The sequence below is a fragment of the Cyprinus carpio genome, chromosome B8 (genome assembly GCF_018340385.1).
Source record: "Cyprinus carpio isolate SPL01 chromosome B8, ASM1834038v1, whole genome shotgun sequence".
NCBI lineage: Eukaryota > Metazoa > Chordata > Actinopteri > Cypriniformes > Cyprinidae > Cyprinus > Cyprinus carpio.
The window spans coordinates 24,773,835-24,793,420 of NC_056604.1; the positions used below are offsets into that span (position 1 = coordinate 24,773,835).

A 19,586-nucleotide genomic window follows, 5' to 3' on the forward strand; every position below is an offset into this window, starting at 1 on the left:
GGGGGTGGAAGACGTTTTATCTGGTTTCCCTGTAACACCCATTTTGGATAGATCGACCAGTAACAAGGCGTATAGTTTCAGCGGGAAAGCGTTTCTTTGTCCCTGTGACACCTCATTTGCATGCTTTATGACAGGCGTGATTAACTTGTCTAGTTTTACCCAAAATATGGTACAAATAGTATGATGCATTTCATGATCACAGAGAGTACATCATGGTTTGAGGAATAAAGAGCAGATCATTTTGATACCAAGTACGAAACATTTAGAAGATATTAAACCAGAGATATATTCATACACCTGAATATTAGCATTTAGAGCTTAACTAATGCAAATTAACAGTGGTAACTAGACTAATGTAATAGGGAAACATACTGACAACACATGCATATATATGATGCATTTGTAACTAATTGATTATAGTCTAAAAATAAATAAAACGTCTTCGTGTGTGTGTGTGTGTGTGTGTGTGTGTGTGTGTGTGTGTGTGTGTGTGTGTGTGTGTGTGTATGTGATGTGTTTTGAAATTGTGGAGACAGACCACTGGTTTAGTCAGGCCATTGGTGCCTGGCACAGGGGTCATTTGCTCCTCCTGGAATGCGTTTTAAGTCCGATGGAGAGGAGCAGAGAGTTGCTGTTTAACATCATCTTGATAGTGGGGGGAAAAAACCCTGGCAATTTAGCACCAATAAATGTAGAATGTGAGGCCAAGTCTACGATTTATATGCAAATGTCACAAGACTAAAAGGAATTTCCAAGATATAAAGCCCCAACGATCTTACATGATCCAAAGCAGATGCTACAGAGCCTATGGAATCACCAATAATCGAAAAAATATACTTTCAAACATACTGATAAACTAATGTTAAATATAAAAATACTATATTTAAAACAGCTAGTTCATATATAGTCTGACACAACTGTCATACCGCACGTCCTGTTCTGCAAAATCAGTCAACGGTGAAAATAGTAGATTTCATTTAAAGACAAACAGTTTAATACTAAATATTGGACATAAACGTACACTTTAAATATAAAGTATTTAAAACAGGTAAGTTCATATATTTGGAGTAAAGTTAAATTGAACTAATGCATCAGTCTCCGGACCACATGCCGCATGACGAGCCTGAAGCAACCCCAACAGAAACGAATAAGATGCATTCTAACATAACTGTGGCATTAAACTCAGTTAGTGAAGGCTCGTTTAAAATACTGTACATACATAGGCCGTTCAGATTACTTGTTAAAGTGCAATGAAATACCTTATATCTGGAGACGATGTAGGCTAAGTCTGTTTGTGCTTGGAGACTCCTTCACCGGCTCTAATCCTCATTTGCCCGCGTGTTTACAAAAATAAGAGAATAAGTGAAATAGCGAGGCAATTTGATAGCCGAATTATAATAGGCTGCCAAATAATAATAATAATAATAATAATAATAATAAGAACAATTATTATTATTATTATTATTATAATTTAATACATTAATACGAGAATGAGCCTAATATCATCTTGACTATCGACAAAGACATCTGCCATCATCGATATCTCTGACTATCGTCGATACACGATACTATCGTCTATGGGCACAACCCTAATTAAAGCACCATCTAGGGGCTTTGGCTTTAATATTGGAAAAATTAATTTTAAACAACACAGCAGAATGATCAGACAGTAAGATTAGTAATATAGAGATGGAGGAATTAGGCGAAATTAGAGATGGACTGAGAAATATGTAATCTATCCTAGAGAAAGTCTTATGCCAGTTAGAAAAAAATACTAAAGTCCTTAGAGGCGGTATTCTGAATTCTCCAAAGATCGATTATGTTGAGTTCAGTGATACATTTATTAAAGGGTTAGTTCACCCAAATATTAAAATGATGTCATTAATGACTCACCCTCATGTCGTTCCAAACCCGTAAGACCTCCGTTCATCTTCAGAAAACAGTTTAAGATATTTAGATTTAGTCCGAGAGCTTTCAGTCCCTCCATTGAAAATGTATGTACGGTATACTGTCCACGTCCAGAAAGGTAATAAAAACATCTTCAAAGTAGTCCATGTGACATCAGAGGGTCCATTAGAATTTTTTGAAGCATCGAAAATACATTTTGGTCCAAAAATAGCAAAAACGACGACTTTATTCAGCATTGTCTTCTCTGCCGGGTCTGTTGTGAGCGCGTTCACAACACTGCAGTGTAGTGATATCCGGTTCGCGAACGAATCACTCGATGTAACCGGATCTTCTTAGTGAACCAGTTCACCAAATCAAACTGAATCGTTTGAAACTGTTCGCATCTCCAATAAGCATTAATCCACTAATGACTTAAGCTGTTAACTTTTTTAATGTGGCTGACACTCCCTCTGAGTTCCTTTACTCAAACAGTACACTGACCGAACTGCTGTGAAGAGAGAAGTGAAGATGAACACCGAGCCGAGCCAGATAACGAACAAAAGATTGACTCGTTCTCGAGCCAAGAACCGGTTGCATCGGTTTTCGGATCACTAGTAGTTGTAGCGTGAACCAGACAAATTAAAGATTCGATCGGGAGCCTGGTTGAAACATGAGCCGAATTCCACAGAAAGGCAGGATGTTGTAAATCAACTCCCAGCACCACAGTCTGATAACCAACTCTTTCACAGAACAGCTTTCAACATTAACACCATTAGAACAATTATTGACAATTTCAATTCGAAGAAGAGATTGTCTAATTTGGGGCAAGTAATCGAAGAGATGGACAGTCTGACCCTCACATGTAAAGCCATGAGAGTAAACAAGATCGTTGGATTGACTTCCCCCCCACCTAGCAAAACCAGACTGAAATTCCTAAGGAGACCTGTTAACCCCTCTGGTCTTCACAGGACATATCCTTACTCCCCAGAATGGCACAGAGAATGCCATCCAATGCATATATGCACCAAAATGAACTCAAAAAAAGACTTCTAAATGGATATCAGTTCATTGCTTAACTCCATTTTATACCTGTAACCCACACATTTGACTTTAATGTTTCTAATCACTTATTGTGTATGTCTTTTAAAATAACTCTTGAATAGCTTAAGGGATCATATTCATGTTTAGTATGTGTGTTTGAATCTTCTTGCTTGAAACGTTTCTGACCATCAGTTATTTGTCAAATGTATCATATTCTTGTTATAGGAATCATGTCCAAATTATACCCTGCAAGAGCGGGAAAATTCGGACCACGTGCTTGATAAGATAACATATGATTTATGAATGGGTGGGACAAACAATGCAACATCCCGAGAAAAGACAATATCTAATTGGTCAAGACAACATTTGAGGTGTGGCCAAAATGCCAGTTTAAATACTCAGGACACCATCAAATTTTGCTTTTAGGTTTGAGCTTGCGTTTAGCTTTTGCTATCAGTCATGCCGGCTTTTAGCCTGCTTTTAGTCATGCTTTGTCATCACTTTTAGCATTCTTCGAGCACCGTTCCAGCGTGCTTCGGCCTGCACGCCTGCTGCTACTTAGCCACGATGAGAAGAAACACCACCTAGTCTCGTCAAACTTTACTTCTTTTCTTTTCCGTTTGAGAGTTCGTGTTCTGAGTTAAGTTTTGTAACGCCGTGTCTCCGAGTCTGACCTCGCGTGCCCGTCTGAAACTTCAACCAGCCCACAACTCTGCATCTTCAGCCAACGCCCAACCACGGGCTTCCCAAGACGTCACTTCAACGACTACTGAACTTCCAGCCAATCAGCAACTTCGGGAAACCGCCTTTTCAGCGACAACAAAAGGGAACCCCATTAAACAGGCAACGCAAGTAACCTCCAGACTCACACCTGTACTGGTGTTATCTAATATAATTTTAACCTCATTGAGGAACTCAGTGCGAGGGTTAATTAAGTGATTAAATGGTTGTTCATGTCTATGCAATTTCACGTATTGCTGTAAACTTGGGATTTCACATTTTCATTCTCTTAAACTCACTCTTTCCTAACGTTCTATCCTCCTGCAACTTGTTTATATGTCTTAGATTTATCTAATAAAGCCTTATTGATATTGAAAAGAGAAGTATCTTGTGTTTTGTGCTCACAAGTTAATGTCTTAAACTGCCGATCTTGTTACTGTGCTAATTAATAGTGTTTTCACTATACTGTGGATATTAATATCCAGCACAGATTTGATGTTATACGGCTCGTTCAGTGAATCGCTGGCCGTTTCAGTGATCAGCCGTGAAACAGTGATTCTGTTCAAATTCCCTTTAAAATCTTAAATGATTCCCTTTGAGCTAAATTGACCTGTTTCCCTTACATAGTGATGGGAAGTTCGGTTCTTTTCCGCGAACTGGTTCTTTCGGACAGTTCGATTCAATAAAGAAAGAAGAAGAAAACTGAAGAAAACTGTTGAAGAAAACTGTTCACCAGTTCTTTTGCGCTCGACGTAATAACTTCATTGGCGATGATTGCCCTTGATTGAAGCCTTCGGTTTACCCGAGCTCATAACATTAGCACAGAATCAGTTCAGAATCAATCATCAAGAGAACCAGTTCGGTTCAGACGTGCTGTGTGTCAGTCTGCTTCACGCTGAATCACGCATGCGCAGTATCATCAGCTCCTCGGTTCTCGAACCGGACGCGTCATACAGAAACGGTTCTTGACTCGAGAACGAGTCAATGTTTCGTTTGTTATCTGGCTCAGCTCGGTGTTCATCTTCAGTTCTCTCTTCACAGCAGTTCAGTCAGTGTACTGTTTGAGTAAATGGATTACTCCGGGATATTGGTTTATTTGAACTCAGAGGGAGTGTCAGCCATATTAAAAAAGTTAACAGCTTAAGTCATTAGTGGATTAATGCTTATTGGAGACGCAAACCGTTTCAAACGATTCAGTTCGATTTGGTGAACTGGTTCAAGAAGATCCAGTTACATCGAGGGATTCGTTCACGAACCGGATATCACTAAACTGCAGTGTTGTGAACGCGCTCACAACAGACCTGGGAGAAAAGACAATGCTGAATAAAGTCGTCGTTTTTGCTATTTTGGACCAAAATGTATTTTCGATGCTTCAAAAAATTCTAACGGACCCTCTGATGTCACATGGACTACTTTGAAGATGTTTTTATTACCTTTCTGGACGTGGACAGTATACCGTACATACATTCTCAATGGAGGGACTGAAAGCTCTCTGACTAAATCTAAAATATCTTAAACTGTGTTCTGAAGATGAACGGAGGTCTTACGGGTTTGGAACGACATGAGGGTCATTAATGACATAATTTTAATATTTGGGTGAACTAACCCTTTAAGCAACTTAGAAAAGGGATTGGCTGTTGTATCAAAGTGAGATTTATCCAAAACAGCATTAAAATCACCAGCCACCACTAATGGGCAATCAGTCTGCTCAAGCAATGTATTGGAAATATTTGTAAAAAATGAACTGTCTGCCTCGTTCGGACCATAAATAGAAACCAATGCTATCCTGTCATTTATGCATTCTGCAATGGATATAACAAATCTACCCTTATCATCACTTCTGTTGTGTTCAACTTTTAGCTGTAACTTCCTGTGAACTAAGACAGCACACCCTTAGTTTTATTAAGAGCGTAGGAGAAGACTGACAATTTATAATTCTTGTTCTGGAAACATACGGTGTAAATATACTAATATATGGGTTTGTTTGATAGCAGAATTTAGGCTATTTACATTCTATGATAGAATATTTAGAACATGCATTGTATATTTGTAATCACAAAATTGTATCTAGTAAATGAAGAAAAACAAAAGCAATTCTATACTGTAAATGGCATGTAAACGCTAATACGTACTCTATATACCAAACCCCCTGAATGAGCAATCCTTTTAAAAATAAAATAAATAAAAATACAGGTGCTGGTCATATAATTAGAATATCATCAAAAAGTTGATTGATTTCACTAATTTCATTCAAAAAGTGAAACTTGTATATTATATTTATTCATTACACACAGACTGATATATTTCAAATGTTTATTTCTTTTAATTTTGAAGTTTATAACTGACAACTAAGGAAAATCCCAAATTCAGTATCTCAGAAAATTTGAATATTTTGAAAAGGTTCAATATTGAAGACACCTGGTGCCACACTCTAATCAGCGAATTAACTCAAAACACCTGCAAAGGCCTTTAAATGGTCTCTCAGTCTAGTTCTGTAGGCTACACAATCATGGGGAAGACTGATGACTTGACAGTTGTCCAAAAGACGACCATTGACACCTTGCACAAGGAGGGCAAGACACAAAAGGTTGTTGCAAAAGAGGCTGGCTGTTCACAGAGCTCTGTGTCCAAGCACATTAATAGAGAGGTGAAGGGAAGGAAAAGATGTGGTAGAAAAAAAGTGTACAAACAATAGGGATAACCGCACCCTGGAGAGGATTGTGAAACAAAACCCATTCAAAAATGTGGGGGAGATTCACAAAGAGTGGACTGCAGCTGGAGTCAGTGCTTCAAGAACCACTACGCACAGACGTATGCAAGACACGGGTTTCAGCTGTCGCAGTCCTTGTGTCAAGCCACTCTTGAACAACAGACAGCTTCAGAAGCGTCTCGCTTCAAAAAGGACTGGACTGCTGCTGAGTAGTCCAAAGTTATGTGCTCTGATGAAAGTAAATTTTGCATTTCCTTTGGATATCAGGGTCCCAGATTCTGGAGGAAGAGAGGAGAGGCACACAATCCACATTTTCTTGAGGTCCAGTGTAAAGTTTCCACAGTCAGTGATGGTTTGCGGTGCCATGTCATCTGCTGGTGTTGGTCCACTGTGTTTTCTGAGGTCCAAGGTCAACGCAGCCATATACCAAGAATTTTTAGAGCACTTCATGCTTCCTGCTGCTGACCAACTTTATGGAGATGCAGATTTCATTTTCCAACAGGACCTGCCACCTGCACACAGTGCCAAAGCTTCCAGTACCTGGTTTAAGGACCATGGTATCCCTGTTCTTAATTGGCCAGCAAACTCACCTGACCTTAACCCCATAGAAAATCTATGGGTTATTGTGAAGAGGAAGATGCGATATGCCAGATCCAAGAATGCAGAAGAGCTGAAGGCCACTATCAGAGCAACCTGGGCTCTCATAACACCTGAGCAGTGCCACAGACTGATCGACTCCATGCCACGCCGCATTGCTGCAGTAATTCAGGCAAAAGGAGCCCCAACTAAGTATTGAGTGATGTACATGCTCATACTTTTCATTTTTATACTTTTTAGTTGGCCAAGATTTCTAAAAATCCTTTCTTTGTATTGGTTATATTCTATTTTTATGAGATACTGAATTTGGGATTTTCCTTAGTTGTCAGTTATAATCATCAAAATTAAAAGAAATAAACATTTGAAATATATCAGTCTGTGTGTAATGAATGAATATAATATAAAAGTTTCACTTTTTGAATGGAATTAATGAAATAAATTAACTTTTTGATGATATTCTATTTATATGACCAGCACCTGTATGTCTGTTGTAGAAAATAAAAATAACCTAGAAAACAGAAAAATGTTTTGATACGTGACCAGTCCACTCCAACACAAAACATGTCCCCGAAAGGCCCACAGTGTCAAGAACTAGTAATCAAAACTTCTCTCCATTAGCCCCAAGAAATATTTTTAAAGCTTACCAGTCACTAGACAAGTGTGCAGGATAAAGAGTACAAGATCTCAGCAGAAACTTAACCAGTGTCCATGTCCATCTTGTTATTCTCCTCTCCTGGGCAGTTAAAATCACCACCACCATCACCGTCGTTAAGTTCCCCTCGCTGGACAGAGGAGATGGAGACGGTATCCGTTGCCTTCCTGTTGCTCTGTAGAGCTGCAGCATATGTCTTCTTCTGTGGCAGTGAGCTGATAAAATCCTCCGCTTTCTTAGTAGAGTCGAACATCATCTGCTTACCATTGTGCCATAATTTAATCACCACCGGATACATGAGAAAAGGCTGCAGACCCAGTGCCTTCATCTTCTTCAGGATTGGGCTGAAGTTCTTTCTTTTGGCCATTGTGACTGGACCAAAATCAGGAAAAAATAGTAGCGTAACTTTGTCCTGCACGTATTTCACTGGGTACGCCTGCCGTGCACCCTTCAGGATCAAACCCTTTCAGAAATCTGGCTACGACTGAGCCCTCTGCCCCCTCTGGTAACCCCACCAGTCGCACGTTGTTTCTCCTGCTTCTGTCCTCAATATCCATCATTTTATCTGTAAGTTGTTCTAGCTGTTTTCTCAAGTTTGTGACTGTCCTCCTATCCTCACGTGCAGCTGCCTGAACGGAATCGACCCAGTCGCGCAATGCTGGGGTCAGTACAGAGTCTATTGCACCTCTTACTGTTAAGGCCACAACCGAATTCAAGGTACTCTGTTGTTTTTTTGAGTGCTAGATTGATACCGTTAGCAATGGCGCCGTCGAGGTCCTCTTGGGAGATGGTTGGACCTTTGAACTTTTTTTTTATTGGTGATTTCTCAATCTCTCTTTTCCTTTCTATGATGGGTTAGATAGAAAGTGGTTCGAAATTTACTATTTACTATCAGGATTATAGAATATTTACGAAGGGTCACGTGATCCTCAAAATGCTGTTCTTCTGAACTTTTGATTCATCAAAGAAACCTTAAAAAATTCTACTTCGCTGTTTTCAACACCATAATTATAATAAATGTTTTTTATTAGCAGCAGATCAGAATATTAGAATGATTTCTGAAGGATCATGTGACTGGAGTAATGATGTTCAAAAATCAGCTTTGAAATCACAGCAATAGATTACATTTTAAAATATATTCAAATAGAAAGCAATTATTTTAAATTTTACTGTTTTTGCTGTATTTTGGATCAAATAAATGCAAGCTTGGTGAGCAGAAGAGACTTCTTTAAAAACATCAATCTTACTGATCAGAAACGTTTGACTGGTAGTGTTCATGTTATGATTGTTTGTCACTTACTTTTTTTGGCAGGTTTGGATTGACGGCTGTCTCGCTGTATCCAATGGCAGCGTATAGTTTGGCTTTCTCTGCTGGGGTCATGAGCTCATCAAAACCTGAGAGATATGAACCAGAAGGTCAACGAATCTATCAGAAACAGACCTACACAATTCTGTTGAATTCTGTGGAATACTGAAATTAGTGCTGGGCAACGATTACAATTTTTCACGATTAATCGCATGGTTTTCTGCGATTAATCACATTGTTATGCAAAAAATTCAATAATGAATTCAAAAGTAGTGTATTGCGCACTTTTTTTCATTTAAAAGCACTGCTATATTAACAAAAATCCAATAACATTTGGTTTGCAAACACTAAACAAATAAGGTGCTTTTTTACAGCAGTATTCCTTTTACATAGTTGCAGTTACAATATTTCTTGTAAATCTCAACTTATAACATTAATGTAATCAAATTAAATATAAAACCAAAGCTATTTGCCACTGCCAGGGCATTAATGTTTTTATAGAAAATATTTTAGTTTGTTATAATAAAAACAAGTTATGCTCCAAGTCCACAGCCTCGATCATAACATTATAAACAGGCGCCTTCCGAGAAGAGACCTGAGATTCTTTGAAGGAATAAACAGATGCAGAGCGCAGACAAACCTCCGGTTTTAACATCTTTGGTTTGTGTGCTGCTGTCTCCAGACCAGCTCCACATCCAGCCAAACCAGCCCTGTGACTGTTCTTCCTCCACCTGCACCCCAGGACGGTATATCCTGAACCCCGCCTTTGAGGCCTACAACACAAGCAACAGAATATACAAGAGTCAAATGGCGTTATTCAGTCAGAAACCAGAGATTCAAACCAAGACCTTTATGCTGTTACAGTAGCTTCATACACTACTAGCTCAGCTACAGGAACACATTTCCAGTGATATAAGCCATAGGCCACTTTGTATTAAGGATTCAAATCCATACATTATTATACGAGTGAAATGTGACTGTGTGAGAGAATGTGAATGTGCCATCACGTCACCTCCATCTCAGCCTGCTGTCTCGCCATTGTGATGTTGAATATATCCAGGGTTCTTTCAGTCTCCTAAAGAATGAACAAAAATAAAAAGGTTATGTTCAAAGCAAAGCAGTCACAGAAATGAAAACATTTGGTCTCCTTCATTTCAACATTCATAAAAGGCATTAAAAAAGGTTAGAAGTTAGAAATGGATCTGTTGTGATCAAAACACATCTCCTTATTGTAAGTAATACCAGAGCTATGGAAAATTACTTTTTCACATTTTTGAATTGTAAAGAGTAACTAAGTAGGTATGTTGCATTTTTTTTATTATGTAAAGTAACACATCTTGCATCAGTCAGCAGAGGCTCTGTCTCTTTCAGAACAGCAGTGTTATGCTAACCTTGAAGGTGTATTTTTTATGTATTGCACACTCTCATGTCCTTCCAAACCCACATGCTGCTATTTTGTTATTACAAAAAGAAAATTATTTGAATAGTCTTTATGCAACTCTTGCCAGTTCTCAAAAACAGCTCATAGTGACCACAGCTGACCAACTCCAAAACAAAACAAACAAAAAATAACACAAACAAAACACCATTTAATTTGCCAGTTTACAAGTTTACAAAAAAAAAATAAAACAAACACCATTATATTTGAGTTTACAAAGACAATTCATAGTCACCATGGTTAACTTCAAAACAAGTAAAACAAATAAAACAAACACACACACAAACCAAAGATATGTTTCTCAATACACTGCACCAAATTCCAAAACAAAACACCAACAAAACACAAAACAAACCAAATAAAAAAAACAGCCATATTTGACAGTTGGACGACATTGGGTGGGGGGTGCAATAGATGGCACTAAATACCCTCAAACAAAAGCACAAACAATTAAAGATCTGGCAAACTACCCAATGTGATTTTGCGGCACTGAGCAATGTAGCCAATAACAGACATATATATTGATTTCGTCAACACAATGGCCAATCAGAAACATTATAAGTGTTTTCAGAATTCACTCACCGCTGAAAGCGCCAGAGTTTTGCACGCTCGTGAATCATCTCATAAGTGCAGACATGATGTAAATAAGAGATTTATTGTGTAGTTTAGAGAGCTTCGTTGATTATAACCGAACGTTGTGAGATCACAATGAACTGAGATGAGTGATGCGATTAGTGATAATAATGGGAGCGTGCACTTGCATGCTTTCTAGGCTATAATCTTGATCTTATTATAATCTATAATGAGCGGTCCTGGCCAATCTTCCACAGACAGTGCACGTCCTGAGTGAGATCTAGTTCATGGACTAAAAGCGCTTGTAAACTTTACTGAGATCGGGACATATCAACCAGTAATTTCATTTCCAGTAACGGAGGGTAGAAAGGTCAGAAATGAATGGTATGCAATTTATGAAAGAATAGTCCCACAACTGATTGTTTATTTTTTCCTCACGTCTCACCTTTAGTAACAACGATTCAAAACGGACACATGCACATTTCTGGTTAAAAATAAAAGGCCACTTAAAGCGACAGTTCACCCTAAAATGAAAATGTGATGTTTATCTGCTTACCCCCAGGGCATCCATGTAGGTGACTTTGTTTCTTCAGTAGAACACAAATTATGATTTTGTAATTATTTAAGTTCGGACATTGCGTGAATCAGAGGTAAAAAAAAAAACGATATATAAATACTGTTCAATTTCTTGCACAGACCGATCGTTTTGTGTCTTTACACATCAATGTATCGTCACAAGCTGCAGGGTTTAATTTGGATTTGTCTGTGCATGTTTTTTTTCTCTAATAGATTCTGTGACCATTGCCAAGCACTGTACTGGTGAGAGACTGCAACACCTGAAGCTAAAAATCAAAATTTGTGTTCTACTGAAGAAACAAAGTCACCTACATCTTGGATGCCCTGGGGGTAAGCAGATAAACATCAAATTTTAATTTTTGGGTGAACTATCGCTTTAAAACTGGAAGTATCAACTTTCAAATCAGCAACAAGAGTCAAAGTTCCACAGTTTAGTAAACACAGGCAACCTCTTTATTCTTGTTATTCTCGACTGCGCTGTATTGACTGCTTTGATTAGTGCAACGTCATCATTCATACACACAAAAAATAAAAATTTATCCATTTTTCCTCGCTTTTTTTTCGCGTTTGAACCATCCCATTAAAAAAAAACAATATTTGCTAGTTCACAAAGACTCAAAATTCCAAAACAAATAATAAAAACAAAAGCAAAACAAAGATATATTTGTCAATTCATTGTACCAAACTCCAAAACACAGCTACATATGCCAGATCACAGAGACAGTTCATTGTGATCACAGCTATTAAACCAAAAAAAAAAGCAGCCATGTGTCTACTCAACAGAAAAAATAACAGCATATGGTTTTGGAACAACATGACAATGAGTAAATAACAGCAGATTTTCATTGTGTGATTACGATCAGTGCTCACCCACCTCAAGCTCCTTTAGCAGACTCTCTGCAGGCTTCTTACTGGTGATTTTACTCTTATAGATCTCTCTGTACTTTTTCACATGTTGCCGATGGTGACGGATGTGTTCCCACGACCACATGTGAAGGCGGGGCTTGACATTGACCTCCAAAACACCTGTGATCACATATCGCCACCTACGATAACCACAAAAAAGTAAGTACAGAGCCTCATCAAATTAAACAACAAAGGGAATCAGTCAAGACCACAATCTCCAAATGCACTTGCCACTGATGCGCATTCGTGTGAACTGCCACATCTGGACGATACTTCCTGTATGGAAGGTTACGGGCCATCATATCCACCGACCCCAACAGCTCCAGAATGCTGACGTACTAGAAAACAACAAAAATTCAACTCACATTCAAGCCATTATTACAATCAAAATATGTCAATTAATTGTTGACTGAATTGCACACCTGTGGCCGGCTGAGTTCAACAGCCACCTCAGGGAGGTTGACCACTAGATCCACTTTCGGTGAGGAGAAATCCACATCGGAGCGCGGATTCATGCGCAGCTTGGCGTTTGCAGATATTGGACGAAAGACTGAAGCAAAAACACAAAGTTGGTCTGCATTTCATAGAGAAATCACTGTTGAATACACATGAAATAAAGCAGGGACTCACTGAAATGATAGTCCTGAGGAACCGAGCTCTGGATGGCTACACTGTGCTTCATGTATCGCTATATATATAAAAAAAAAAAGCAAAACAATGAAAATGTGCAATTTCTTTTTTCTTAGACTTGAAGATTAATTAAACCCGAAGACCCTACCAGAGCCTCATCCGGGTTGTGGTTGGAGTAGAGCTCTGAATTCACATTCCAGTATGCAAACAGATTGTCCAGGCGTACAAGCTAAACGACGTAACCAAGCGGGATTAGTGAATAATACCGGCTAATTTTGCTACTCATAACTGTGAAAGTGAAAAAGACATGTATAAACCTTGAAAAACAGCTTGGCTTTCTCATCCAGAAGACATGGTTTCCAATTCTGATCAGCTGTCTGGAAAATGAAACAAAAATGTTACAATACAGACAGTTTTAAATCTACAATCTGATTGAACGAGCCATGTTTGAAGCCAGTGTCACATTGCCTACTCATGTTTAGCAGCAAAAACATTTAAGTGTAATGTACAGCCTTTCGTGGTTTATTGTTAATCAAAGAGTCTGTTAGGAATCACACAAAAGCATGGCTACTTCATATTTTACCCCCAAAATCTAAGGGGTATAAAAGGGAAAAAAAATTGTATTTTATTCATAAAATAATATTTTATATTTAATTTATTATATTTATATTAATATGTTTACATGTACACAGAATTTTATAATTTATCGAAAATATATGTACAAAATGTTACATTTTAATACATTTTAATTAAATATTATATTGTATAAATATTTCCTTAATTTGTTAGAATTTTTTCTTACATTATATATTAATAAGAAATAGTATAAATAAATACATTAAAAAAAAAAAGAAGAAGAAAAGAGGCTTTATATTCTTTTTACAAAATGCACTTTTTTCCGCTCTTGATTTTGGTGTTAAATATGCCTAAGAGAGTCGATACTCTCATAATTTAATCAATTTATTTATGGTTTTATTTATTGGCATACCTGGAGACTGAGGTTCTGCAGAGACACTCCGAAAGAAAGTGGAGCATTAGGATTGGTGACCTGAACACATGGGTAACATTGAGAAAGCAGAACAGACAAAAAAAAGGTCTTCTACACTTCATATCACTCAGTAATAAAGCACATACAAAGATGTTAACACAAATGAACATACAGTATATTGCAGATTTTTATATATAAAAGCTCCAAGCTGAAGAACCGCAGAGAACGCGGTTAAATGTCAAAAGAACTCACATCATCCTCATAGCGGACGTGTATGTTGGAGATCTTCACCTGCAGGTTTTTGATCACCTGTGTAACCAGTTTCTCCACAAACGTGTCCTGCTTCTCTGCCTTTGGATTCTCTGAATACAAGAACACAAATGCAAATTCGCAAACTACGTTACCTGTCTCTAAGTAAAACCAAAGTGAGCTCAAATGATTTCCTGCACCTTTTTCCGCTGCTTTCTGTTTGGACTCCTCGATCCGCTGCAGCTCCCTCTGCCGAGCTTCCTGGAGCTGTCTCTCCTCCTTCTCTGCGTCATACTTTATACCTGCATTAACAGAGACGCGAGAAGTCAAAACTGGCAGAACCACACGCATGCAGACCTTAACATAAGTGTCATGCTTCGTGAAATTAACAAATACTATTATGTCATATCATGAGGTCACAAAATCGGTGACTTTCACCTGGGTCCGTAAGGCATAATAAATTTTTTTAAAGCTGCTTTAGAACAATATTAAAGGAACATGCCACTATTTTTGAATTTAGCTTAGCATAGATCATTGAATCTGATTAGACCGTTAACATCTCGCTCAAAAATGACCGAAGAGTTTTGATATTTTTCCTATTTAAGACGTGACTCTTCTGTAGTTACATCATGTACTAAGACCGACTGAAAATGAAAAGTTGCGATTTTCTAAGCCGGTGTGGCTAGGAACTATACTCTCATTTCAGCGTAATAATCAAGGAACTTTGCTGCCGTACATGAGTGCAGCAGTCGCAGCACATGAAAATAATTATATCACTGCGCCTGCTGCACCCATGCTACGGGAGCAAAGTTCCTTGATGACTCCGTTATGGGTCTATAAATTCATCTCTTACTAGCTGTAGGCACGATGAGCAGGTAAACCTCATCCAGCGTGGCCTCCACAGACTGAGTGTACAGCTTCTTCCAAGGGATCTTCAACTCCAAACGCCCTGACAAACACAGAAACATTCACTGCATGAGCTCAGAGTTTACTTTACGCCATGGCAGTGCATACTGGTTTCACAAAGCAACATCAGCACACCATTCGATGCATCACGCCGCACTCCTCTTACCTATGTGTCCTGCTCTGACTTTGAAAGGAATGTCCAGTTGACTCTGTTTCAGGAACAGTTAAGGAAGCACAACTTAACAAAGCATTAGCAGAATTCACAGTACAGGACATAACCAAGAAACATTAAGGCAACATACCAAGGCATTTTCTTTTATCTCAAGGTTTCTTAATATGGCATCACCTGTGAAAGAAACACAATACACAGTGCTAAATATCACCAGCCTTTGTCTAAAATAATTCATATATCAATGAGCAAATATTTACTGTCGTATTAAAAGCTTCTTATCAGTAAGTCAATAAGACACATTGTACATCATAAAACTCTTCAGGATGGGGAAGATTAAACATCCCTGTATTCCTCTTTCCTCGTGCGGTTGATGAATCTAGCATTCACTACAATCAATGAATCAAGTGAGACTATTCTAGCCCCTCCTTTTTTCTTTAAGTTCTAATATAATTAAAGAATTATAAAATAAGTCTGTATTCTGTGGCCCCCAGTGGGCCCCGGGCCCCTGGTTGAGAACCACTGGACTACAGGATGACTGACTTTGATCATAGACACAAAATTTTGCAATGTTGTTGACATATTATATAATAAAAAATGATTTTGCATATCATTTTTAATTACATGAGAGATGTTTCTACAGGAGGTGTTTTTACTAATCGGACAACTGTGTAACGTTTTCATAAATATCTGATTGTATTAACAAAAGGTAGTGATGGAGCAGTGAAAACTTAAAAAAAAAAAAAAGAGGAATATTTTATTTTAACCTCTTCAGTTTTTACAGAATATAGTAGCAATGTTTAATAACACTTTATATTAAGATTTGTTAACACTAGTTACCTACAAATAATATCTGTAAATAATGTATTAATTTTAGTTAATGCTAGTATTTAATATTCAATAATACATTATTAAAATCAAACGTTGTATCTGTTATTATTATTATTATTATTATTTAAGATACATATAAATGTTACATTTTTTTTTTAATAAAAAGAAATTAAATGAAATGGTACCGTGTTGCAAAATATCGCCGTGCTAATCTCTGATCAATGCCGAAATTAATATATTCTGGTTTTAGAAACTAAAGACAGTTGTTTTGTCCAATAATGCATATAAACAGAAGTTGCATGCAGTGTCTCAGAATGAAAGTGAATCACTCTTATACAGTAAAAAGAAGCTCATCCAAAAGAGAAAACTGTCTCACGAATAACTTTCCTGGTAATTCTGGTCTATTTTGTATCTTGACAGTAATAGCCCCCATTAACTTTCATTGTACAGAAGCAGCTGGACATTTTTGAGCCACATGTGACTGAACAGATGACAGAGTTTATATGTGGGGTTGAACTATCCCAGTCAAGGTAATAACATACTAATTCAGAATCACAAGTAATTACCCGGTGTAGCTCATCAACATCCTTTTGCTATGTTCAATAACAATCTATTTAAACCACCAAGTTATGCATGGGTTAGCTCTGAGTTAAGTGTTACTGTAACTCATGTTCAAACCTGTCCTCAATGTCAAAGCTTGACTCAGGGTAAGGTCGAGCTCACCAACACAAGCCACCATATGTTTGTGTATAATCATGAATGCATACAAACACGTTTCTGGAGCAAATCAAACAGCAAGGAAGCATCAGGCTTTGACACAAGTCACGTTTACCTCCCCAAATGCCGAGGCTGAGCTGCGAGCTGTCGAGGTTCACCACATAGTCCCCCAGAAACCTGTTCAAGACATCGACCACCACTGACTCGAACACCATCTTCGCGTCCTGCTCACACACACATCAGCATGCTTTCCTTCGCCTGCGATTCGTGGACCGCCCGGGAATGTAGTTGTATTTACTGAACGTCCCGCTTCCTGAAATAAACATCACTGGAAGGACTGGGAGGTACTACCCTGAGCGCGCTCGAGCGCTTTCCCTGCGCTACACTGCCCTCTGCTGCTGACATCCTGCGCCGTCACGCCTGCGTCGGTCACGTGCGCCTCGTGAGCCAATCACGTGAGGACTTGTTGAGTTTTAGTAGGTAAACAGGAAGTGGTATAAAACTAATCGCACCTATTATGTGAGCCTAGACCACAAAACCAGTCGCAAGGATCAGATTTGGCTGAGACACTCCTATTTGAAAATCTGGAATCTGAGGGTGCTAAATAAATAAATAAATTAAAATTCTAAATATTGAGAAAATCGCCTTTAAAGTTCTCCAAATGAAAGCAATGCATATTACTAAACAATAATGAAGTTTTGATATATTTAGGGTAGGAAATTTAGAAAATATCTTCATTGAACATGATCTTTACTTAATATCCTAATGTTTTTTTTGGCATAAAATTTTATAATCTTGGCATAAAAAATTATAATTTTGACCCATACAATGTATTGTAGGCTATTGCTACAAATATGCCCTTGCTACTTGGTTTTTGTGGTCCAAATATATTTTTTTTTACTGTGTTTAATTTATCTCTTTGAATGAATCTGTAGTGTCAAGCTTGGAAGGCAGTGGTAAAACCTAAGAAAGGCATACAAACAAAGGTTTATATTTAAAAGAAGTGGAAGTTACTTGTGAGTTTGGGTTCTTCGTATCTACTGTTTTAATTTAAACATAATTTTAAACATGTCATAAGTTCTTAGGTCAAAATGCAAAGTGGAATATCCCTGCTCTTGGTCTTGAAGGAATGGTTCACCCAAAAATGACAATTTGCTGAAAAAATGTAGCTAGTCGCCCTCAAAAAATCAAATAACTATATAAAAAATTTCCCCACATCACATCAATAGAAACCTAAAAAATCATACCCCAAAAACATTGTAAAAACATCACAAAATGGGTGCCGTCAGAATGAGAGTCCAAACAGCTGGTAAAAACATCACAATAATCCACACAACTCCAGTCCATCTGTTTTTTTTTTTCAAGAAACAAATTCATCCTTTAAGTGTTTTAACTACAAATCATTTTAGAACTGTTTTCACTTGTAAACAGAGATTCAGACAATTTTTTTTCTACTTGAGAACAATATTTTATCCTGAAACACATAATAAATCAAAACTATTTACACATCACTCAAACTTTACCCTAAAACAACATATTTAACTCAAGATTCAGACAACTTTTTTTCTACTGGAGAAAGCAAAATTATGGATAAAGCACTCATATTTTATCCTGAAACAATGTTTTTAAGTTAAAAATGCTTAAATTATGGAGTTGTTTCTTACAAACACACAGCTTTTCACTTCTTAAGATGTTAACTGATGGACTGGAGTCGTATCTATTACCTGTGGATTATTGTGATGTTTTTATAAGCTGTTTGGGCTCTCATTCTGACGGCACCCATTCACTGCAGAGCATCCATTGGTGAACAAGTAATTTAATGCTCAGTTTCTCCAAATATGTTCCTATGAAAAAACAAACTCGTCTACATCTTGGATGACCTGAGGGTGAGTACATCTGCAGCAAATTTTCTATGAAAAAAATAAATAAAAATCTTTGGTTAATTTTCCTTGAATGCACATTTTATATGTTTACAAAGGAAGTAAAAAGGTCTTGGTTGAGGACAAATAAAAAAATTCTCTGACAAGAGAATAAGCGACAAGAATACTTTTTGTACAAAAATAAAACAAAAATAATGACTTTATTCAACAATTTGTCTCGTCTGTGTCTCTCCAAATCAGTGTAGCGACATTTTGGAGAATAAGCTGTACGCAGGCAGTTTATGTTCTTCTGTATCAGCTGTGACAGTATTCTCGTCGCTTCATAACATTACGGTTGAATCACTGATGGCAGATGGACTATTCTGATGATGCCTTTCATACTTTCCTGAACCTTGAGAGTGTAAGTTACTTGGCAGTCTATGGGACAGTGACAAACCTCCCGGTTTTCATCCAAAATATCTTAAATTGTGTTCTGAAGACGAACAAAGCTTTTAAGGGTTTGGAATGACATGGGGGTAAGTGATTAATGACAACATTTCATTTTGGGTTGGAGTAACCCTTTAACATTGTTATTTTTTGATGGCTGGTTTCAAATCATCCTCACAATAAAGACAAGTAAAATAAATTTATATAGTGCATTACACAATACAGATTATATCAAAGCAGCTTCACAATAATGAGAAGGAAAATAATTTATTTAGTGAAATTCATTAATTATTAAACAAATTCGATTTCAGCTATTTGCAGCTCTACAGGAGATAAGTGTCATTATTCAGCTCAGTTTAATTCTGGGAAAGTTGAATGATGAAT

The 19,586-nt window shown here is 37.5% G+C and overlaps 1 protein-coding gene across 5 annotated transcripts in view; it reads right to left on the reverse strand.

Annotated features, from left to right (window-relative positions):
* The window catches only part of LOC109106517 (vacuolar protein sorting-associated protein 13A-like), a 65,172-nt gene extending 47,888 nt beyond the window's left edge, over positions 1–17,284 (reverse strand). For 3 of the 5 annotated variants that reach the window (XM_042730223.1, XM_042730221.1, XM_042730219.1), the window contains exons 1-16: positions 17,012–17,284; positions 15,482–15,525; positions 15,346–15,388; positions 15,127–15,222; positions 14,474–14,575; positions 14,277–14,386; positions 14,025–14,084; positions 13,354–13,413; positions 13,185–13,265; positions 13,037–13,094; positions 12,829–12,956; positions 12,638–12,744; positions 12,375–12,546; positions 9,926–9,988; positions 9,554–9,686; positions 8,908–9,002 (exon numbers count right to left, since the gene is read on the reverse strand). In XM_042730223.1, coding sequence (XP_042586157.1) covers positions 8,908–9,002; positions 9,554–9,686; positions 9,926–9,988; positions 12,375–12,546; positions 12,638–12,744; positions 12,829–12,956; positions 13,037–13,094; positions 13,185–13,265; positions 13,354–13,413; positions 14,025–14,084; positions 14,277–14,386; positions 14,474–14,575; positions 15,127–15,222; positions 15,346–15,388; positions 15,482–15,525; positions 17,012–17,111 — 1,452 coding nt within the window. In that variant the 5' untranslated portion in view covers positions 17,112–17,284. Of the gene's footprint in view, positions 1–8,907; positions 9,003–9,553; positions 9,687–9,925; positions 9,989–12,374; positions 12,547–12,637; positions 12,745–12,828; positions 12,957–13,036; positions 13,095–13,184; positions 13,266–13,353; positions 13,414–14,024; positions 14,085–14,276; positions 14,576–15,126; positions 15,223–15,345; positions 15,389–15,481; positions 15,526–17,011 lie in introns of all 5 variants that reach the window. The other 2 variants (XM_042730222.1, XM_042730218.1) reach the window with 1 other exon arrangement.
* Positions 17,285–19,586: the final 2,302 nt, after the last annotated feature.